Source organism: Somniosus microcephalus, chromosome 11 (genome assembly GCF_052327205.1).
Source record: "Somniosus microcephalus isolate GS21.2 chromosome 11, FLI_Smic_1.0, whole genome shotgun sequence".
NCBI lineage: Eukaryota > Metazoa > Chordata > Chondrichthyes > Squaliformes > Somniosidae > Somniosus > Somniosus microcephalus.
In genome coordinates, this window is record NC_140997.1 from 108,023,858 (window position 1) to 108,047,261 (window position 23,404).

A 23,404-nucleotide genomic window follows, 5' to 3' on the forward strand; every position below is an offset into this window, starting at 1 on the left:
CTGGGTCGGTGTTGATTGTGTTGGGGTTTCTGTGGGTCTGTGTTGATTGTGTTGGTGTTACTCTGAGTTGTTATTTATTCTGTTGATGTTTATGTTGGTCTGTGTTGACCGTGTTGATTTTCCAGTGGATCTGTTGCTTGTGTTGGTGTTTCTGGGTCTGTGTTAATTGTGTTGGGGTTTCTGTGGGACAGTGTTGATTGTGTTTGTGTTTCTGTGGGACTTTGTTGATTGTGTAGGTGTTTCTGAGACTGTGTTGATTGTGTTGTGAATATTTCGGTCTGTTGATTGTGTTGGTGTTTCTGTGGGTCTCTCTTGATGTTTCTGTGTGTCTGTGTTGATGTTTCTGGGTCTGTGTTAATGATGTTGGTGTTTCTGTGAGTCTGTGTTGATTGTGTTGTTGTTTTTATGGGTCTATGTTGATTGTATTGATGTTTTTGTGGGACTGTATTGATTGTGTTGGATTTTCTGTGTCTCTGGGTTGATTATGTTAGTTCTGTGGGTTTGTGTTGATTGTGTTGGTGATTCTGTCTGTCTGTGTTGATTGTGTTGGTGTTTCTGGGACTGTGTTGATTGTGTTGGTGTTTCTGTGGGTTTGTGTTGGTGTTTTTGTGGGTCTGTGTTTATTGTGTTTGTGTTTCTGTGGGACTGTTGATTGTGTTGATGTTTCTGTGGGTCTGTGTTGATTGTGTTGGTGTTTCTGTGCATCTGTGTTGATTGTGTTGGAGTTACTGGGTCATTGTTGATTATGTTGGTGTTTCTGTTTGTCACTCTGGATTGTGTTGGTGATTCTGTGGGTCTGTGTTGATTGTGTTGATGTTTCTCTGTTGCATGTGTTGGTGTTTCTGTGGGCCTGTTGATTGTTTTGGTGTCTCTGTGGGTCTGTTGATTGTGTTGGTGTTTCTGTGGGTCTGTTGATTCTGTTGGTGTTTCTGTGGGTTTGTGTTACTTTTGTTGGTGTTTCTGTGGGTTTGTGTTGATTGTGTTTGTGTTTCTGTGCATCTGTGTTGATTGTGTTGGTGTTTCTTCGTCTGTGTTGTTTATGTTGGTGTTTGTGTGAGTCTGTGTTGCTTGTGTTGATGTTTCTTGGTCTGTGTGGATTGTGTTGTTGTTACTCTGAGTCTCTGTTTATTCTGTTGGTTTTTCTGGGTCTCTGCTGGTTATGTTGGTGTTTCTGTGGATCTGTGTTGATTGTGTTGGTGTTTCTGTGGCTCTGTCTTGATTGTCCTGGTGTTTATGTGGAATTTTGTTTGTCTTTCTGTGGGTCTGTGTTGATTGTGTTGTTTTTTCTGTGTTGGTGTTGATTGTGTTGTTTCTGTGTCTTTGCTGATTGGCTTGACGCCTTTGTGGATTTGCGTTGTTTGTGTTGGTGGTTCTCATTTATCCACATTATACTGCATCTGCCATGCATCTGCCCAATCCCCTAACCTGTCCAAATCATACCGGAGTTTCTCGGCACCCTCCTCACAGCACACACGCCCACCCAGCTTTGTGTCGTCTGCAAACTTCAAGATATTACATCTAGTTCCCTCGTCTAGATCATTAATATATATTGTGAATAGCTGGGGTCCCAGCAGCGATCCCTGCGGTATCCCACTAGTCACTGCCTGCCACTCGTAAAAAGACCCGTTTATTCCAACTCTTTGCTTCCTGTCTGCCAACCAGTTCTCTATCCAAGTCAGTATCTTGCCCCCAGTCCCATGTGCCTTAACTTTACACGCTAATCTCTTATGCGGGACTTTATTGAAAGCCTTCTGAAAGTCCAAATACACCACATCCACTGGTTCTCCCTTATCTATTTTACCAGTTACATCCTCAAAAAATTCCAATAGATTAGTCAAGCACGATTTACCTTTTGTAAATCCATGTTGACTTTTTCCGATCCTGTCACTCTTTTATAATGGACTCTAGCATTTTCCCCACTACCGATGTCAGGCTTACCGGTCTATCATTCCCCGTTTTCTCCCTACCACCCTTTTTGAATAGTGGGGTAACATTAGCTACCCTCCAATCCATGGGAACTGTTCGAGAGTCTGTAGAATTTTGGAAGATGACCAGCAATGCATCTATTATTTCTAGGGCCACTTCCTTAAATACCCTAGGATGTAGAGTATCAGACCCTGGGGGTTTATCGGCCTTCAATCCCATCAATTTCCCTATCATCATTTCCCTACAAATACTGATTTCTTTCAGTTCGTCCCTCTCATTAGACCCTATGTTCCCTGACATCTCTGGGAGGTTATTTGTGTCCTCCTTTATGAAGACAGAACCAAAGTATGTAATTAATTGGTCTACCATTTCTTTGCTCCCCATTATAAATTCCCCTGATTCTGACTGCAAGGGACCTACACTTGACTTCACCAATCTATTTCTCTTCACATATCTATAGAAGCTTTTAGAGTCAGTTTTTATGTTCCCTGAAAGCTTACTCTCATACTCTATTTTGCCCCTCTTAATTAATCCCTTTGTCCTCCTTTGTTGAATCCTAAACTGCTCCGAATCTACAGGTTTACTGCTTTTTCTGGCCAATTTATATGTCTTCTCCTCAGATCTTATGCTATCCCTAATTTCTCTTATTAGCCATGGTTGATTCACCTTTTTTGTTTTATTTTTATGCCAAACACAGGTGAACAAATTCTGTAGTTCATCCATGCAATTTTTAAATGTTTGCCATTGCCTGTCCACCATCAACCCTTTGAGTAACATTCCCCAATCAATCCTATCCAACTCGCGTCTCAGACCATCATAGTTTCCTTTATTTAAATTCAGGACCCTAGCCTCAGACTCAAGTAATTCACTCTACATTTTAATGAAGAATTCTATCATATTATGACCAATCCTCCCCAAGGAGTCTTGCACAACAAGATTGCTAATTAATTCTTTCTCATTACATAATACCCAGTCTAAGATGGCCTGACCTCTAGTTGGTTCCTTGACATATTGGTCCAGGAAACCATCCCGTAAACACTCCAGGAATTCCTCCTCCACAGTATAGTTACTAATTTGGTTAACCCAATCTATATGTAGATTAAAGTTACCCATGATAACTGCTGTGCCCTTATTGCACGCTTCTCTAATTTCCCGATTAATGCCATCCCCAACCTCCGCATTTTGGGAGTCTGTATATAACTCCCACCAACGTTTTCTGTCCCTTGGTATTTCTCAGCTCTACCCATACAGATTCTACATCCTCAGAGCTAATATCCTTCCTTACAATTGTGTTAATCTCTTTAACCAGCAATGCTACCCCACCTCCTTTTCCTTTTTGCCTGTCTTTCCTGAATATTGAATACCCCTGGATGTTGAGTTCCCAGCCCTGGTCAGCCTGGAGCCATGTTTCCATAATTCCAATCATATCATATCCGTTTACATCTATTTGCACAGCTAATTCATCAATCTTATTACGAATGCTCCTCGCATTAAGACACAAAGCCTTCAGGTTTGTTTTTTTTAACACTCTTAGACCTTTTCGAATTATTATTTACTGTGGCCATGTTAGATTTAAACCCTTGATTACTCTGAATGCCACTTTTGCTTTTCTCCTTCCTGTCTTTTGCTTCTATCCTCGTTTCTCTTTCCACTGTGTCCCTGCACAGGTTCCCAACCCCCTGCCATTTTAGTTTAAACCCTCCCCCACAGCACTGGAACACACTCCCCCTGGGACATCGATCCCAGTCCTGCCCAGGTGCAAACCGTCCATTTTGTACTGGTCCCACCTCCCCCAGAACCGGTTCCAATGTCCCAGGAATTTGAATCCCTCCCCTTTGCACCATTCCTCTAGCCATGTATTCATCTGAAATATCCTTCTATTTCTACTCTGACTAGCATGTGGCACTGGTAGCAATCCTGAGATTACTACCTTTGAGGTCCTATTTTTTAATTCACATCCTAAGTCCCTATATTCAGCTTTTAGGACCTCAACCCGGTTTTTACCTATATCATTGGTACCTTGATGCACCATGACAACTGGCTGTTCACCCTCCCCTTCCAAAATGCTCTGTAGCCGTTCCAAGACATCCTTGGCCCTTGCACCAGGGAGGCAACACACCATCCTGGAGTCTCATTTGCGGCCACAGAAATGTCTATCTATTCCCCTTAAAATAGAACCCTCTATCACTATAGCTCTCCCACTCTTTTTCCTCCCGTCCGGTGCAGCAGAACCACCCATGGTGCCAGGAAGCTGGCTGCTGCTGCCTTCCCCTGATAAGCCATCTCCCTCACCAATATCCAAAGCGGTATATCTGAGAGGGGGATGGTCACAGGGGACCCCTGCACTACCTGCCTGCGCCTACTACTCTGCCTGGTGGTCACCCATTCTCTTCCTGCCTGTGCTGCCTTTACCTGTGGTGTGACCAACTCCCTAAATGTGCAATCCATGATGTCCTCACGATGCTCCAGTATGTATCCACTCGCACCTCCAGTGCCGCAATGCAGTCTGTCAGTGGCTGCAGCTGGATACAATTCCTGCGCACATTGTCGTCAGGGACACAGGAATTGTCCCTGATTTCCCACATAGTGCAGGAGGAGCATACCACAATGCCGAGCTGTCCTGCCATGACTTACCCTTTAATTAATTCACATTAAATTAAATCAAATCAATCCCACCAATTACACTCCAATTGAATGATATACTCAAGGGCCCTTGTTTAACAGCAGTCCCCGCTACACAACAGAGACCCTAGAAATTATAAACCACAAAATTTAAGTTAGGAAAAAATGAGAAAGAGAGAAATACTCACCAACCAATCACTTACCTGCTTTCTGGTGACGTCACACTTCGATTACTTTTTACATCTCTCTCCCGCTCTCGGAGCTCTGAGACTGGTAAGCCTACCTGCACCTTTGGCTCATCTTTTATCACCGGCGCCGCTCCTCCCAGGTCCGCACTGCCACCGCCGCTGCTGCTGTGGGGCCTACCTGTGCCTCGGGCTTGCCCTTTTATCACCGCCGCCGCTCCTCCCAGGTCCGCACTGCCGCCGCTGCTGCTGCTGTGGGGCCTACCTGTGCCTTGGGCTTGCCTTTTATCACTGGCGCCGCCGCTGCTGGTGTGGGGCCTACCTGTGCCTCGGGCTTGCCTTTTATCACCGGCGCCGCTCCTCCCAGGTCCGCACTGCCGCCGCCGCTGCTGCTGTGGGGCCTACCTGTGCCTCGGGCTTTCCTTTTATCACCGCCGCCGCTCCTCCCAGGTCCGCACTGCCGCTGCTGCTGCTGCAGTGGGGCCTACCTGCGTCTCGGGCTTGCCTTTTATCGCCGCCGCCGCTCCTCCCAGGTCCGCACTGCTGCTGCTGTGGGGCCTACCTGCGCCTCGGTCTCACATTTTATTACTGCCGCCGCTCCTCCCAGGTCCGCACTGTCGCTGCTGCTGCTGTGGGGCCTGCCTGCACCTCGGGTTCAAGTTTTAGCAACGCCACCGCTCCTCCCAGGTCCGCACTGCTGCTGCTGCTGTGGGGCCTACCTGCACCTAGGGCTCGCCTTTTATCACCGCCGCTGCTCACCCCAGGTACGCACTGCCCCTGCTGCTGCTGTGGGGCCTACCTGCACCTCCAGCTTGCCTTTTATCACCGCCGTCGCTCCTCCCAGTTCCGCACTGCCGCTGCTACTGCTATCCACTTTGGTGGCAAAAACAGGAAGGCAGATTATTATCTGAACGGCAATAGACTGGGAGAAGGGGAAGTGCAACGAGACCTGGGTGTCCTTGTGCACCAGTCGCTGAAGGTAAGCATGCAGGTGCAGCAGGTGGTTAAGAAGGCAAATGGTATGTTGGCCTTCGTAGCGAAAGGGTTTGAGTACAGGAATAAGGATGTCTTGCTGCATTTGTACAGGGCCTTGGTGAGACCACATCTTGAGTATTGTGTGCATTTTGGTCCCCTTATCTGAGAAAGGTTGTTCTTGCCAAAGAAGGGAGTGCAGCGAAGATTCACCAGACTGATACCTGGGATGGCAGGAATGATGTATGAGGAGAGATTGGGTCGATTGTGTTGGAGTTTAGAAGAATGAGAGGGGATCTCATTGAAACTTATAAAATTCTAACAGGACTAGACAGACTAGATGCAGGAAGGATGTTCCCGATGGCCGGGGAGTCCAGAACCAGGGGTTACAGTCTAAGGATAAGGGGTAAGCCATTTAGGACAGAGATGAGGAGGAATTTCTTCACCCAGAGAGTGGTGAACCTGTGGAATTCTCTACCACAGAAGACAGTTGAGGCCAATTCATTAAATATATTCAAGAAGGAGTTAGATATATTTCTTAAGGCTAAAGGTATCAAGGGATGTGGGGAGAAGGCAGGGACAGGGTACTGAATTTGGATGATCAGCCATAATCTCATTGAATGGTGTCGCAGGCTCGAGGGGCCGAATGGCCTACTCCTGCTCCTATCCTGCTCCTGTGTTGATTGTGTTTGTGTTTCTGTGGGTCTGTGTTGATTTTATTTATGTTTTTCTGGGTCTGTGTTGATTGTGTAGGTGTTTCTGTGGGTCTGTGGTGATTGTGCTGGTGTTTCTCTGGGTCTGTGTTGATTGTGGTGGCATTTCTGTGGGTCTGTTGATTGTGTTAGTGTTTCTGTGGGTCTGTGTTGATTGTGTTGGTGTTTCTGTGGGTCTGTCTTGTTTATGTTGGTTTTTCAGTGTCTGTGTTGATTGTGTTGGTGTTTCTGTGGGTCTGCATTGAATTTGTTGGTGTCTCTGTGGGTCTGTATTGTTTGTGTTCGTGTTTCTGGGTCTGTGTTGATTTTTCTGTGGGTAGGTGTTGATTGTGTTGTTGTTTCTGTGAGTCAGTTTTGATTGTGTTGGTGTTTCTGTGTCTGTGTTGATTGTGTTGTTTCTGTGGTCCGTGTTGATTGTGTTGGTGTTTCTGTGGGTCTGTGTTGATTGTGTTGGTGTTTCTGAGTCTGTGTTGATTGTGTTGGAGTTTCTGTGGGCCTGTGCTGATTTTGTTGGTGTTTTTGGCTCTGTGTTGATTGTGTTGGTGTTTCTGTGGGTCTGTGTTGATTGTGTGGGTGTTTCTGTGGGTCTCTTGATTGTGTTGGTGTTTCTGTGGGTCTGTGTTGTTTGTGTTGGCGTTTCTGTGCATCTGTTTTGATTGTGTTGGCGTTTCTTTGAGTCTGTTTTGATTCTGTTGCTGTTTCTGTGGGTTTCTGTTGAATGTGTTGCTGTTTCTGGGTCGTTGTTGATTGTGTTGGTGTTTCTGTGAATCTGTTGATTGTGTTGTTGTTTCTGTGGGTCCGTATTGATTGTGTTGGTATTTCTGTGAGTCTGTGTTGATTGTGTTGGTGTTTCTGTTGGTCTGTGTTGAGTGTGTTGATGTTTCTGTGGGTCTCTTGATTGTGTTGGTGATCCTGTGCGTCTGTGTTGATTGTGTTGGAGTTTCTGTGGGTCTGTGTTGATTGTGTTGGTTTTTCTGTGTGTCTGTATTGATTGTGTTGGTTTTTCTCTGTCAGTATTGATTGTGTTCATTTTTCTGCCTCTGTGTTGATTGTGTTGGTGTTTCTGTGGGTCTGTATTGATTGTGTGGGTGTTTCTGTGGGTCTGGGCTGATTGTGTTGGTGTTTCTGTGGGTCTGTGTTGATTGTGTTGGTGTTTCTGTGCGTCTGTTTTGATTGTGTTGGTGTTTCTTTGAGTCTGTTTTGATTCTGTTGCTGTTTCTGTGGGTTTCTGTTGATTGTGTTGGTGTTTCTGTGCCTGTGTTGATTGTGTTGCTGTTTCTGGGTCATTGTTGATTGTGTTGGTGTTTCTGTGAGTCTGTTGATTGTGTTGTTGTTTCTGTGGGTCTGTATTGATTGTGTTGGTATTTCTGTGAGTTTGTGTTGGTGTTTCTGTGGGTCTGTGTTGAGTGTGGTGATGTTTCTGTGGGTCTCTTGATTGTGTTGGTGATCCTGTGTGTCTGTGTTGATTGTGTTGGAGTTTCTGTGAGTCTCTGTTGATTGTGTTGGCGTTTCTGTGTGTCTGTATTGATTGTGTTGGTTTTTCTCTGTCAGTGTTTTTTGTGTTGGTGTTTCTCCGGGTCTATGTTGATTGTGTTCATTTTTCTGCCTCTGTGTTGATTGTGTTGGTGCTTCTGTGGCTCTGTGTTTATTGTGTTGTTGTTTCTGTGGGTCTGTGATGATTGTGTTGTTTTTTCTGTGTTGGTGTTGATTGTGTTGTTTCTGTGTGTCTGTTGATTGTGTTGGTGTTTCTGTGGTTCTGTATTGATTATTTTGGTGTTTCTAGGTCTGTGTTGATTTTGTTGGTGTTTCTGTGGGTCTGTGTTGATTGTGTTGGTGTTTCTGGGTCTGTGTTGATTGTGTTGTATTTTCTGTGTGTCTATGTTGATTGTGTTGGTGTTTCTGTGGCTCTGTGTTGATTGTGCTGGTGTTTATGTGGGATTAAGTTTGTCTTTCTGTGGGTCTGTGTTGATTGTTTTGTTTTGTCTGTGTTGGTGTTGATTGTGTTGTTTCTGTGTGTCTGTTGATTGTGTTGGTGTTTTTGTGGTTCTGTCTTGATTATTTTGGTGTTTCTGCTTCTGTGTTGATTGTGTTGGCATTTTTCTGGGTCTGTGTTGATTGTGTTGGTGTTTCTCTGGGTCTGTGTTGATTGTGTTGGCGTTTCTGAGTTTGTGTTGATTGTGTTAGTGTTTCTATGTGTCTGTGTTGATTGTGTTGGTGTTTCTGGGTCTTTGTTGATTCTGTTGGTGTTTCTATGGGTTTGTGTTGATTGTGTTGGTGTTTCTGTGGGTCTTTGTTGATGGTGTTGGTTTTTCTGCCTCGGTGTTGATTGTGTTGGTGCTTCTGTGGCTCTGTGTTTATTGTGTTGTTGTTTCTGTGGGTCTGTGATGATTGTGTTGTTTTTTCTGTGTTGGTGTTGATTGTGTTGTTTCTGTGTGTCTGTTGATTGTGTTGGTGTTTCTGTGGTTCTGTATTCATTATTTTGGTGTTTCTCTGGGTCTTTGTTGATGGTGTTGGTCTTTCTGTGTGTCTGTGTTGATTGTGTTGGTGTTTCTGTGGGTCTGTGTTGATTGTGTTGGTGTTTTTAGGTCTGTGTTGATTTTGTTGGTGTTTCTGTGGGTCTGTGTTGATTGTGTTGGTGTTTCTGGGTCTGTGTTGATTGTGTTGTATTTTCTGTGTGTCTATGTTGATTGTGTTGGTGTTTCTGTGGCTCTGTGTTGATTGTGCTGGTGTTTATGTGGGATTAAGTTTGTCTTTCTGTGGGTCTGTGTTGATTGTTTTGTTTTGTCTGTGTTGGTGTTGATTGTGTTGTTTCTGTGTGTCTGTTGATTGTGTTGGTGTTTTTGTGGTTCTGTCTTGATTATTTTGGTGTTTCTGCTTCTGTGTTGATTGTGTTGGCATTTTTCTGGGTCTGTGTTGATTGTGTTGGTGTTTCTGTGGGTCTGTGTTGATTGTGTTGGCGTTTCTGTGCGTCTGTTTTGATTGTGTTGGTTTTTCTCTGTCAGTGTTTTTTGTGTTGGTGTTTCTCCGGGTCTATGTTGATTGTGTTCATTTTTCTGCCTCTGTGTTGATTGTGTTGGTGCTTCTGTGGCTCTGTGTTTATTGTGTTGTTGTTTCTGTGGGTCTGTGATGATTGTGTTGTTTTTTCTGTGTTGGTGTTGATTGTGTTGTTTCTGTGTGTCTGTTGATTGTGTTGGTGTTTCTGTGGTTCTGTATTGATTATTTTGGTGTTTCTAGGTCTGTGTTGATTTTGTTGGTGTTTCTGTGGGCCTGTGTTGATTGTGTTGGTGTTTCTAGGTCTGTGTTGATTTTGTTGGTATTTCTTTGAGTCTGTATTGAATCTGTTGGTGTTTCTGTGAGCCTGTGTTGATTGTGCTGGTTTTCCTGTGGGTCTGTGTTGAGTGTGTTGATGTTTCTGTGGGTCTCTTGATTGTGTTGGTGATCCTGTGTGTCTGTGTTGATTGTGTTGGAGATTCTGTGGGTCTGTGTTGACTGTGTTGGTGTTTCTGTGTGTCTGTATTGATTGTGTTGGTGTTTCTGCGGGGGGGTGTTGATTTTGTTGGTCTTTCTGTGTCTCTGTTGATTGTGTTGGATTTTCTGTGTCTGTTTTGATTGGTTGGTGTTTCTGGGTCTGTGTTGATTTTACTGGTGTTTCTGTGGGTCTGCTGATTTTGTTGATTGTTTTGTGGGTCAGTGTAGATTTTGTTGGTATTTCTGAGAGTCTGTGCTGATTGTGTTGGTGCTTCTGTGGGTCTGTGTTGATTGTGTTGGTGGTTCTGGGTCTGTGTTGATTATGTTTTTGTTTCTGTGGGTTTTTGTTGATTGTGTTCGTGTTTCTGTGCGTCTGTGTTGATTGTGTTGGTTTTTCTGTGATTGTGTTGGTGTTTTTGCGGGGGTGTGTTGATTGTGTTGGTCTTTCTGTGTCTGTGTTGATTGTGTGGGATTTTCTGTGTCTGTTTTGATTGGGTTGGTGTTTCTGGGTCTGTGATTATTTTACTGGTGCTTCTGTGGGTCTGTTGATTTTGTTGATGGTTTTGTGGGTCAGTGTTGATTTTGTTGGTATTTCTGAGTGTCTGTGTTGATTGTGTTGGTGTTTCTTTGGGTCTGTGTTGACTGTTGGTGTTTCTGTGGGTCTGTGTTGATTGTGTTGGTGTTTCTGTGGGTCTGTGTTGATTGTGTTGATGCTTCTGTGTGTCTTTTGATTGTGTTGGTGATCCTGTTTGTCGGTATTTATTGTGTTGGTGTTTCTGTGAGTCTGTGATGATTGTGTTGGTGTGTCAGTGGGTCTGTGATGATCGTGTTGTTGTTTCTGTTGGTCTCTGTTGCTTGTGTTAGTGTCTCTGTGGGTCTGTGTTGATTGTGTTGGTGTTTCTGTGGGTCTGTGTTGATTGTGTTGGCGTTTCTGAGTTTGTGTTGATTGTGTTAGTGCTTCTATGTGTCTGTGTTGATTGTGTTGGTGTTTCTCTGGGTCTTTGTTGATTGTGTTGGTGTTTCTGGGTCTGTGTTGATTGTGTTGGTGTTTCTCTGGGTCTGTTTTGATTGTGCTGATGTTTCTGTGGATCTTTTGATTTTGTTGGTGTTTATGTGGGTCTGTGTTGATCGTGTTGGTGTTTTTGTTGGTCTGTATTAATTGTGTTGGTGTTTCTGTGGGTCTGTGCTGATTTTGTTGGTGTTTCTGTGGGTCTGTGTTGATTGTGTTGGTTTTTCTGTGGGTCTGTGCTGATTGTGTTGGTGTTTCTTTGGGTCTGTGTTGATTGTGTTGGTGTTTCTGTGTCTGTGTTGATTATGCTGGTATTTCTGGGTCTTTGTTAATTGTGTTGGTGTTTCTGTGGGTCTGTTGATTTTGTTGATGGTTTTGTGGGTCCGTGTTGATATTGTTGGTATTTTTGTGGGTTTGTGTTGGTGTTTCTGTGGGTCTGTGTTGATTGTGTTGGTGTCTCTGTGGGTCCGTGTTGATTGTGTTGATGTTTCCGTGAGTCTCTTGATTGTGTTGGTGATTGTGTTGGTTTTTCTGTGGGTCTGTGATGATTGTGTTGGTGTGTCCGTGGGTCTGTGATGATCAGGTTGATGTTTCTGTTGATCTCTGTTGCTTGTGTTGGCGTCTCTGTTGGACTGTTGATTGTGTTGGTGTTTTTGTATCTGTGTTGATTGTATTAGTATTTCTGTGGGTCCGTGTTGATTGTGTTGGTGTTTCTCTAGGTCTGTGCTGATTGTGTTGGTGTTTCTGGGTCTGTGTTGATTGTGTTGGTGTTTCTGTGGGTCCGTGTTGATTGTGTTGGTGTTTCTCCGGGTCTGTGCTGATTATGTTGGTGTTTCTGGGTCTGTGTTGATTGTGTTGGTGTTTCTGTGAGTCTGTGTTGATTGTGCTGGTCATTTATGTGGGATTGTGTTTGTGTTTATGTGGGTCTGTTGATTGTGTTGGTGTTTCTGTGGTCTGTGTTGATTGTGTTTGTTTTTCTGGGTCTGTGTTGATTGTGTTGATGTTTCTGGGTCTTTGTTGATTGTGTTGGTGTATCTCTGGGTCTGTGTTCATTGTGTTGATGTTTCTGGGTCTGTGTTGATTGTGTTGGTCTTTCTGGCTCTGTGTTGATTGTGCTGATGTTTCTCTGGGTCTGTGCTGATTGTGTTTGTGTTTCAGCTTGTCTCCCTGTATTGGTATTGTTTAATGAATTATTAGAATTGTCCTTGAGTGATGATTTTAATGGGTCTTTCTCACCATGTAATGGTGTCTAGGTGTATCCTGGGTCTAACAGGCTGAGTGTGAAGCAGTGCCTGTTTCAGCTGCTGCAGCGAGTGCCTAAGTACCGCCTTTACTTGATGGGTAAGTGAAGTGCTGAATGGTATCCTGCCTCCTTTCTGTGCCTTTCTCTCTCGTTCCCTGTGCAGTGGAGCTGGGATATTCTGTCATGTAACTGTCTTGTTTTGCACACTTTGTACAAAAATAATAAATTGCAGGACAACGGAGTACTACAATTTAACTCTTTTGTTAAGCATTGGGTCTGTGATCTTACTCATACAGCACCCGTGGGGGAAGCATGGCATTAGGACACCTAGCCTGGGTCTTCCAAACAATAGTAGTCCTTACAGATGCCTGCAGGCCAATGACAACTCACCATGTGATCACATGTGAATATAATAGGTATTCCTTATAGATGCCTGTGGGCCAATGATAATTCAATATGCAAATGTTACCTCCCCTTTCTTTTAAAAGAAAAATGTTATGCATTACTTTTACACCTTTCTTCTACATAATGTTCTCGGTAACACAAACATATAAGTAAACTCAGCATTTAAATAGCACTGAAAACATCTCAACGTTTCAATAACGATGTACAGTTTTTTTTAGGGCAGCGATCCGCCTACACCCTTTGACAGTTCACAAGTCAAGGATAACTCTAGGCTTGACCTCTTGTCCCGACCTTGTGTGGAATGAAACTGAGCATGCTCCTGAATCGGTCAACAATTCAGGTTCAGGTTTAGGTTCAGGTAAGTATGATGTGTTTTATGTATTGCTCTGTTCATCACACTCTGTTGAACTGATCCTCTCATCAGAATGATGGTGTTGTTCCTTGGTGTTCAGGAGGTGCCTGCGATTGCGGCGGTACACCTGTCCTTCTGGGGTGCAGACGTGATACGATCGCTCAGTGTCAGCTGGCTGGATGACGACTGCTGGCTTCCAGTAGTCATGCTCCTGGATTCTGACGGATTCTCCATTGTGCAGCGGCGGCAGTAGTCTAGCTGACCTGTCATAGTATCTCTTTTGGTGTTGCTGTCTCTGTACACGTTTTGCATGCACTTGCTTGCAGCTGACGACCTCTGGCTGCAGCTGCTGGTTGGTGCTTGGAAGGATTGAGCGAAGTCTGCGGCTCATAAACAGCTGTGCTGGTGACTTGAAGTTGTCAACCGGAGTGTTGCGGTATTCAAGGAGACTGATGTAGGGGTCTCTTTTGTCCAGTTCAGCTTTGTCCATGAGTGTTTTTGCAATCTGGACAGTTTTTTCAGCAAAGCCATTAATTTGAGGGTAATGTGGGCTTGATGTGACATGTAAAATCCCATGCCTTGGCAAACGACTCAAACTCTTTTGATTTGTATTGGGGGCCATTGTCTGAGACTAAAGTCTCTACCATGCCATGCCTGGCAAAGGCTGCCTTTAGCTTGTGGATCACAGCTGCAGATGTGGTGCTGTGAAGCTTGTCCAGTTCAAAAAATCTGATGTAGTAATCAACAGTCACTATGTAGTCCTCGTTGTTCCATGTGAACAGATCCATTGCCGCGACCTGCCAGGGCCTGTGTGGGATACATTGAGGTATCATGGGCTCTTTGACATTTGATGGAGGGCGTTCTAGACAAATGGAACATTTTCCGACAATGTCCTCAATATGTTTGCACATTCCGGGCAAAAACATAATTTCATGTGCTCTTTGTTTGCATTTTTCCATGCCCATATGTCCAGCATGAATTTTTGTCAACATCTCTTCTCTGAGACTGGTAGGAATGATGATTTTCTCACCTTTGAAGAAAATTCTGTTGATTTGTGACAGATCGCCTCTGTTGTTCCAGAATTCAGATATGCCCTGAGGGCATTTCCTCCTTTCCTCAGGCCATCCTTCATGTATGACTTTGCTCAGCAGTGCGAGTTGTGCATCTTTCTCTGTTCCTGCTCGGATCTCCTTCAGTTTTGAGTCACTCACAGGTAAGCTGTTGTACACCATGTGCACCTGAACATCCATGCCTTCACTGAGGCTGCTGTCCTGGTAGCTAAGAGACTTTCTGGCGAGCGTGTCTGCGACAGGAATGTCTTTGCCTGGATGGTGAATGATTGTGTAGTCGTACTTCTGTAGCTGAAGGATCATTCTCTGTAGCCTTGGTGGGGCTGTGGCTAGTGGTTTCCTCATGATTGACTCGAGGGGCTTGTGGTCGGATTCCACAATGACTTGTCGGCCATAGACTTACTGGTGGAAACGCTTACATCGAAACAGAATTGCATATAGCTCTTTCTCGATTTGAGCATAGTTGATTTCACTGTCTGTGAGAGATCTGTTCGTGTAGTCGATGGGCTTTCCTTCTTGCAGTAATACTGCACCTAGTCCGTACTTTGACGCGTCCACTTGTAGTCTGAGCTCTTTGTTGGGCTCGAAGCAGTCAAGAACTGGTCCTGGTTCTCTGGTGATTAGGTCTTTCATTTTCTGAAATGTTGTGTCATGCTGTTTGTCCCACAGGAACTCATTGGATTGTTTGAGCAACTGACGCATGGGTGCATTGATTTCGGCAAGGCTCGGGGCAAACTTGGCTAAGTAGTTAACCATGCCTAGTACTGTCTCTAGCTCTGCGTGGTTCTTCGGCAGCTCCATCTTCTTGATGGCGGAGATTTTCTCTGGATACAGTTTAATGCCGTCAGATGAGAGGTGATGCCCGAAATAACTGATCTCGGTGGATCCCATTATGCTTTTCTCAGGGTTGAGCTGGATACCTTTCTCCTGCGATCTTTGTAGCATCGCACAGAGGTTCCTGTCATGTTCCTCTCTATTCCTGCCATAGATGAGGATGTCATCTACGATTGTGACTACTCCGTCGAGGCCTTCATAGGTTTTGTCGATCTTCCGCTGGAATTCTCCTGTGCTGAGATAAGACCAAATGGTAAACGCAGAAATCGGTAGCGTCCAAATGGTGTGTTGAATGTTTTTAGCTTAGATGACTCTTCCATGAGCTTGATAGTCCAGTATCCTGATCGTGCGTCCATTACACTGAAGTAACGTGCTCCTACTAGCTTGGGTGTGATGTCATCTAGCGTTGGTAGAGGGTAGTGAGGGCATTTGATAGCCTTGTTCAAATCTCTGGGTTTGATCCAGACTCTGAGCTTGCCTGTACGTGGTTTCTCAACCAATACTAACGCGTTGACCCACTCTGTCGGTTCTGTTTCCCGGACGATGATTTCTGTATTCTCCATGCTGTGCAGCTCCTCCTTCAGGTGACTACGTAGAGCAAGGGGTATCCTTCTCGGTGGGCAAACCACAGTGGTTGCTGCTGGGTCAAGGTGAATAGTGCATTCACCGGGGAATGGTCCAATTCCTTTGAAAAGTTCAGCAAACTCCTCCATGACTGTCTGCTTCTCAACTGGTGCTGTTAATGATAGCAATAGCTTGACGAGGTCCATGTCTAAACATGCCTTTAGACCTAGCCCTGGAGGTGCTCGAGTGTCAACAATGTAAAAATCCAACATCATGTCGCTTTCTTTGTACTTGCATTTCATCACGCATGTGCCTTTTTCAATGAGCTGCTCACCCCCATATCTGGTCAGTCTGCATGAGGTGGGCTGTAGCTCACACTCATCCTTCAAGCTGTGATACTCACTCAGAGGAATTACATTAACCTGAGCTCCAGTGTCTAGTTTAAACCTAAGCTCTGTGCCCTGTTTTCCTATCTCAATATCTGCAAAGGCTTGCTCAGTCTCTGAAATCTGTTTTTTCTGTGACATAGAATCAATAAACAGTTCCTCTGCATTTGGCTCTCTATCTGGCATTTGGCTGTCACTCACTGTGTGTACTGCTCTTTCAAAAACAGTCCTGCAAACTTTAGCAAAGTGGTTCCGTTTACCACATTTAGCACATTGCCTTCCTTTGGCAGGGCAGTGCTCCTTTTCTCCATGCATCTTGTTTCCACAATATCCACAGTTTTTGAAGCGTTTTATGTCTGTGTCGCTCATTTTTAGAACTCTCTCTGTTCTTTTTGTTCTGAAACACGCTCTCTGGGCAGTGTTCTTTGGTGTGTGTCTATTAACTGTGTGCACTGTCTGTTCATGCGAGCTGCTCGTGGTGCCAGTTATGGTTTTCAACTGTGCTTGGGCTATCTCATGAGATCTAGCTATGTCCATAGCTTTGTCCAGCTTTAGCCCGGACCCAACATTCAAAAGTTTCTCTCTCACTTTAGCTGAATGTATTCCAAACACGATGTGATCTCTGAACATCTCATCTTTATCTGCATATTCACAGTCTTTTACCAGCAGTTTTAACTCAGTCACGAACTGTTCAAACGACTCACTAGCTCCTTGTACTTTCTCCTGAAACTTGTACCTAGTGAATATCGTATTTGTCTTGGACATCACATATGATTCAAAACGGTCAAAATAACTTTTCAGTACCTTTGCTTCATCCGCGGTGAGAGACCATGTGTTAAAAATGTCTCTCCCTTTTTCTCCGATCCACAGGAGTAGGTAGCTGTATCTTTCTTCCTCCCCTTTGCTTTTCAGCAGACCCGAGAACATCAACTCCACGTGTTGCTTGAACTTGCGCCATTCTCTAGGTAAGTTCAAGGATTCCCAATCCATACGAGGCAAGGGAGCTCCAACAATGTCCATTTACAATCCCTATTCTGACACCATGTCTTGTTTTGCACACTTTGTACAAAAATAATAAATTGCAGGGCAACGGAGTATTACAATTTAACTCTTTTATTAAGCATTAGGTCTGTGATCTTACTCATACAGCACCCATGGGGGAAGCATGGCATTAGGACCTCTAGCCTGGGTCTTCCAAACAACAGTAGTCCTTACAGATGCCTGCAGGCCAATGACAACTCAGCATGTGATCACATGTGATTATAATAGTTATTCCTTACAGATGCCTGCGGGCCAATGATAATTCAATATGCAAATGTTACAGTAACTGTTAAACAAATAGTAGTTGGACAACTTGAAATCATCTAGTGAACTCGCATACAAATTCACGTAGAGGCAGCTGTTACAAGTGACCTTTGACTGTTAATGTTTGCCCTATCTGAAGGTAATATTAAGTCGAACACTGCCGCTCATGCAGGTATACAAATGCCCCTTGTGAATGAGATAATAACATGAATCCCATGGGTTGCAGGCTAACTTACAACTTCATAAAATGATTTATGATGATAATGTAAATAATAGAACATTTTCAATGCAAAAATCATTGATGTAAAGAAGTATAGTTTGTATTTCTGTAGTCTACCAAGACCTCTCATTGAACTTTAAATGATGGAGGTACTATCCTCCTCCTCGGCACAGTCTTTCCACATCATTGTCGGTGTATTTGTCGTGCATAATCGGCGCAAGAAATTCTTTGTGGCAGTAAAATGAGGAGGAAAACTATGCCAGTTTTCTGCCCCAAAATCGATCCCCTCTTCCCCCCGAATACCTTGCAGAGCTCCTTTCATCAAGTCCCCATGTCACACAGAGAGAACAGAGGAGACTGAGTCTGAAGAGTGTGGAGAGTTTGAGGAGTGATTTCACTGTTGGGGGTGAGTGTTACTTTTGTATTCGGCAGAGGTACTTTAAACTGCCTTCTGATGGTCTGTGCATGTGTGAGTGAACGGGGAGCAAAGGTCACATGGAGTGAACGGAGAGCAGAGGTCACACGGAGTGAACGGGGAGCAAAGGTCACACGGAGTGAACGGGGAGCAGAGGTCACACGGAGTGAACGGGGAGCAGAGGTCACACGGAGTGAACGGGGAGCAGAGGTCACACGGAGTGAACGGGGAGCAGAGGTCACACGGAGCGAACGGGGAGCAGAGGTCACATGGAGCGAACGGGGAGCAGAGGTCACACGGAGCGAACGGGGAGCAGAGGTCACACGGAGCGAACGGGGAGCAGAGGTCACACGGAGCGAACGGGGAGCAGAGGTCACACGGAGCGAACGGGGAGCAGAGGTCACACGGAGCGAACGGGGAGCAGAGGTCACACGGAGCGAACGGGGAGCAGAGGTCACACGGAGCGAACGGGGAGCAGAGGTCACACGGAGCGAACGGGGAGCAGAGGTCACACGGAGCGAACGGGGAGCAGAGGTCACACGGAGCGAACGGGGAGCAGAGGTCACACGGAGCGAACGGGCAGCAGAGGTCACACGGAGCGAACGGGCAGCAGAGGTCACACGGAGCGAACGGGCAGCAGAGGTCACATGGAGCGAACGGGGAGCAGAGGTCACACGGGGCGAACGGGAAGCAGAGGTCACACGGAGCGAACGGGGAGCAGAGGTCACACGGAGCGAACGGGCAGCAGAGGTCACACGGAGCGAACGGGCAGCAGAGGTCACACGGAGCGAACGGGCAGCAGAGGTCACACGGAGCGAACGGGGAGCAGAGGTCACACGGGGCGAACGGGGAGCAGAGGTCACACGGGACGAACGGGCAGCAGAGGTCACACGGAGCGAACGGGCAGCAGAGGTCACACGGAGCGAACGGGGAGCAGAGGTCACACGGGGCGAACGGGGAGCAGAGGTCACGGGACGAACGGGGAGCAGAGGTCACACGGAGCGAACGGGGAGCAGAGGTCACAGGGAGCGAACGGGGAGCAGAGGTCACACAGAGCGAACGGGGAGCAGAGGTCACACGGAGCGAACGGGGAGCAGAGGTCACACGGAGCGAACGGGGAGCAGAGGTGACACGGAGCGAACGGGGAGCAGAGGTCACACGGAGCGAACGGGGAGCAGAGATGACACGGAGCGAACGGGGAGCAGAGGTGACACGGAGCGAACGGGGAGCATAGGTGACACGGAGCGAACGGGGAGCAGAGGTGACACGGAGCGAACGGGGAGCAGAGGTCACACGGAGCGAACGGGGAGCAGAGGTGACACGGAGCGAACGGGGAGCAGAGGTCACACGGAGCGAACGGGGAGCAGAGGTGACACGGAGCGAACGGGGAGCAGAGGTGACACGGAGCGAACGGGGAGCAGAGGTGACACGGAGCGAACGGGGAGCAGAGGTGACACGGAGCGAACGGGGAGCAGAGGTCACACGGAGCGAACGGGGAGCAGAGGTGACACGGAGCGAACGGGGAGCAGAGGTCACACGGAGCGAACGGGGAGCAGAGGTGACACGGAGCGAACGGGGAGCAGAGGTCACACGGAGCGAACGGGGAGCAGAGATGACACGGAGCGAACGGGGAGCAGAGGTGACACGGAGCGAACGGGGAGCAGAGGTGACACGGAGCGAACGGGGAGCAGAGGTGACACGGAGCGAACGGGGAGCAGAGGTGACACGGAGCGAACGGGGAGCAGAGGTGACACGGAGCGAACGGGGAGCAGAGGTGACACGGAGCGAACGGGGAGCAGAGGTGACACGGAGCGAACGGGGAGGAGAGGTGACACGGAGCGAACGGGGAGCAGAGGTGACACGGAGCGAACGGGGAGCAGAGGTGACACGGAGCGAACGGGGAGCAGAGGTGACACGGAGCGAACGGGGAGCAGAGGTGACACGGAGCGAACGGGGAGCAGAGGTGACACGGAGCGAACGGGGAGCAGAGGTGACACGGAGCGAACGGGGAGCAGAGGTGACACGGAGCGAACGGGGAGCAGAGGTCACACGGAGCGAACGGGGAGCAGAGGTCACACGGAGCGAACGGGGAGCAGAGGTCACACGGAGCGAACGGGGAGCAGAGGTCACACGGAGCGAACGGGCAGCAGAGGTCACACGGAGCGAACGGGCAGCAGAGGTCACACGGAGCGAACGGGCAGCAGAGGTCACACGGGGCGAACGGGGAGCAGAGGTCACACGGGGCGAACGGGCAGCAGAGGTCACACGGGACGAACGGGCAGCAGAGGTCACACGGAGCGAACGGGCAGCAGAGGTCACACGGAGCGAACGGGGAGCAGAGGTCACACGGAGCGAACGGGGAGCAGAGGTCACACGGAGCGAACGGGGAGCAGAGGTCACACGGGGCGAACGGGGAGCAGAGGTCACACGGGGCGAACGGGGAGCAGAGGTCACACGGGGCGAACGGGGAGCAGAGGTCACACGGGGCGAACGGGGAGCAGAGGTCACACGGGATGAACGGGGAGCAGAGGTCACACGGAGCGAACGGGGAGCAGAGGTCACAGGGAGCGAACGGGGAGCAGAGGTCACAGGGAGCGAACGGGGAGCAGAGGTCACACGGAGCGAACGGGGAGCAGAGGTGACACGGAGCGAACGGGGAGCAGAGGTGACACGGAGCGAACGGGGAGCAGAGGTGACACGGAGCGAACGGGGAGCAGAGGTGACACGGAGCGAACGGGGAGGAGAGGTGACACGGAGCGAACGGGGAGCAGAGGTGACACGGAGCGAACGGGGAGCAGAGGTGACACGGAGCGAACGGGGAGCAGAGGTGACACGGAGCGAACGGGGAGCAGAGGTGACACGGAGCGAACGGGGAGCAGAGGTGACACGGAGCGAACGGGGAGCAGAGGTCACACGGGGCGAACGGGGAGCAGAGGTGACACGGAGCGAACCGGGAGCAGAGGTGACACGGAGCGAACGGGGAGCAGAGGTCACACGGAGCGAACGGGCAGCAGAGGTCACACGGGGCGAACGGGGAGCAGAGGTCACACGGGGCGAACGGGCAGCAGAGGTCACACGGGACGAACGGGCAGCAGAGGTCACACGGAGCGAACGGGCAGCAGAGGTCACACGGAGCGAACGGGGAGCAGAGGTCACACGGAGCGAACGGGGAGCAGAGGTCACACGGAGCGAACGGGGAGCAGAGGTCACACGGGGCGAACGGGGAGCAGAGGTCACACGGGGCGAACGGGGAGCAGAGGTCACACGGGGCGAACGGGGAGCAGAGGTCACACGGGGCGAACGGGGAGCAGAGGTCACACGGGATGAACGGGGAGCAGAGGTCACACGGAGCGAACGGGGAGCAGAGGTCACAGGGAGCGAACGGGGAGCAGAGGTCACAGGGAGCGAACGGGGAGCAGAGGTCACACGGAGCGAACGGGGAGCAGAGGTGACACGGAGCGAACGGGGAGCAGAGGTGACACGGAGCGAACGGGGAGCAGAGGTGACACGGAGCGAACGGGGAGCAGAGGTGACACGGAGCGAACGGGGAGGAGAGGTGACACGGAGCGAACGGGGAGCAGAGGTGACACGGAGCGAACGGGGAGCAGAGGTGACACGGAGCGAACGGGGAGCAGAGGTGACACGGAGCGAACGGGGAGCAGAGGTGACACGGAGCGAACGGGGAGCAGAGGTGACACGGAGCGAACGGGGAGCAGAGGTCACACGGGGCGAACGGGGAGCAGAGGTGACACGGAGCGAACCGGGAGCAGAGGTGACACGGAGCGAACGGGGAGCAGAGGTCACACGGAGCGAACGGGGAGCAGAGGTCACACGGAGCGAACGGGGAGCAGAGGTCACACGGAGCGAACGGGGAGCAGAGGTCACACGGAGCGAACGGGGAGCAGAGGTCACACGGAGCGAACGGGGAGCAGAGGTGACACGGAGCGAACGGGGAGCAGAGGTGACACGGAGCGAACGGGGAGCAGAGGTCACACGGAGCGAACGGGGAGCAGAGGTCACACGGAGCGAACGGGGAGCAGAGGTCACACGGAGCGAACGGGCAGCAGAGGTCACACGGAGCGAACGGGGAGCAGAGGTCACACGGAGTGAATGAAGAGAATTTCACTCCATTCCCCATGGTGATGACGTATCAGGAGCAGGTGTCATTCACTGTGGGGATAATATGTTATTGTCACTGGGAGGAGGAGCACAGGATGGAGCGAGAGAGAATCCGGCAGCATTGAAGGAGGATGGGCCATCCAGGTGTTTGCCCCCGCCCCCACCACAATAGAATATACAGGCAGCAAGGGTCCGACCAGGATTCAAGAGTATGTTTCACAAAAGCGGCAACAGGTGTGACTGCCGTCTACTGCAAGGAGTCCTGCAGCCACACTCACCTGCTCACACTGCACTGTCTGTGGCTGTGAAGATAACCACCGCACTCAACCTTTAAAGCACCGGCTGATTTCAGACAGCCACCAGGGATCTCCATTAAATTTCATCTTGGCCCTCTGCTCCCCTGCTAACAATCCCACTCTCTCAAGAACCAACCAGAGGCAGAACCCATAAAGATAAATCCCCGTGAGATGAGATGCAGGGGCAATCAAACTAATCTCTCAGTATTAAAATCCAACCATATAATCTCCACTGCCACCCTGATTGCAGTATCAGACAGGCGTGGCTCTCCTGTTCCCACTCACATTAGCAATTCTATTCTGCTCAAGCTTTGTCTCCACACACTGACTGTGGTCACTGCACGGGGTGCAGAAGGAATCTTAAAGTAGAATGAAAGTTTAAAGAATTAGAGGGAAAGTTGTGTATTTCCCCAAGGTGACCTTCCACACTGTCCTGGGCCTCAAGGTAAGGTGGCTGGGAGCAGTAACCATTGTGTCTGGACAGTGTAGAGGGAGCTTTACTCTGTATCTAACCCATGCTGTACCTGCTCTGGGAGTGTTTGATGGGACAATGTAGAGGGAGCTTTACTCTGTATCTAACCCGTGCTGTACCTGCCTTGGGAGTGTTTAATGGTACAGTGTAACAGGAGCTTTACTCTGTATCTAACCCGTGTTGTACCTGCCTTGGGAGTGTTTGATGGGAGAGTGTAGAGGAGGGAGCTTTATACATGAATCTCACCCATGCTGGACCTACCCTGGGAGTGTTTGATGGGACTGTGTAGAGGTAGCTTTACACTCTACCTAGCCCGTGCTGAACCTGCCCTATTCCAGTGAGAAAGAAAGATTTTGAGAGAAGGGAGCACCATCCGTGGCTAACTAAGGAAGTAAAGGATGGTATCAAATTGAAAATGAAGGCATACATAGTTGCCAAGATTAGTGGGAGACCAGAGGATTGGGAAATTTTTTAAAACCTGCAAAGGATGACTAAAAAAAAATAAAGAGAGCGAAGATGAATTATGAGAGAAAACTGGCAAAAAACATTAAAACAGATAGTAAGAGCTTCTACAGGTATATAAAAAGGAAGAGGGTAGCTAAAGTAAACATTGGTCCCTTAGAGGATGAGACTAGGGAATTAATAATGGTGTACGGGGAAATGGCAGAGACTCTGAACAAACACTTTGTATCTGTCTTCATGGTAGAAGACAGTAACAACATCCCAAAAATGGATAATCAAGGGGCCACAGGGAGGGGGGATCTAAAGACAATCACTATCACTAGGGAAATAGTACTTGGTTAAATAATGGGACTAAAAGACGACAAG

At 48.3% G+C, this 23,404-nt stretch overlaps 1 protein-coding gene across 1 annotated transcript in view; it reads left to right on the plus strand.

Annotated features, from left to right (window-relative positions):
* LOC147110818 (FYVE, RhoGEF and PH domain-containing protein 5-like) overlaps positions 1–23,404 on the plus strand; it is a 1,561,072-nt gene that overhangs the window by 819,375 nt on the left and 718,293 nt on the right. The window contains exon 8 of the mRNA XM_085999968.1: positions 12,149–12,236. Within this exon, the coding sequence (XP_085856094.1) occupies positions 12,149–12,236 (88 nt within the window). The remainder of the gene's footprint in view (positions 1–12,148; positions 12,237–23,404) is intronic.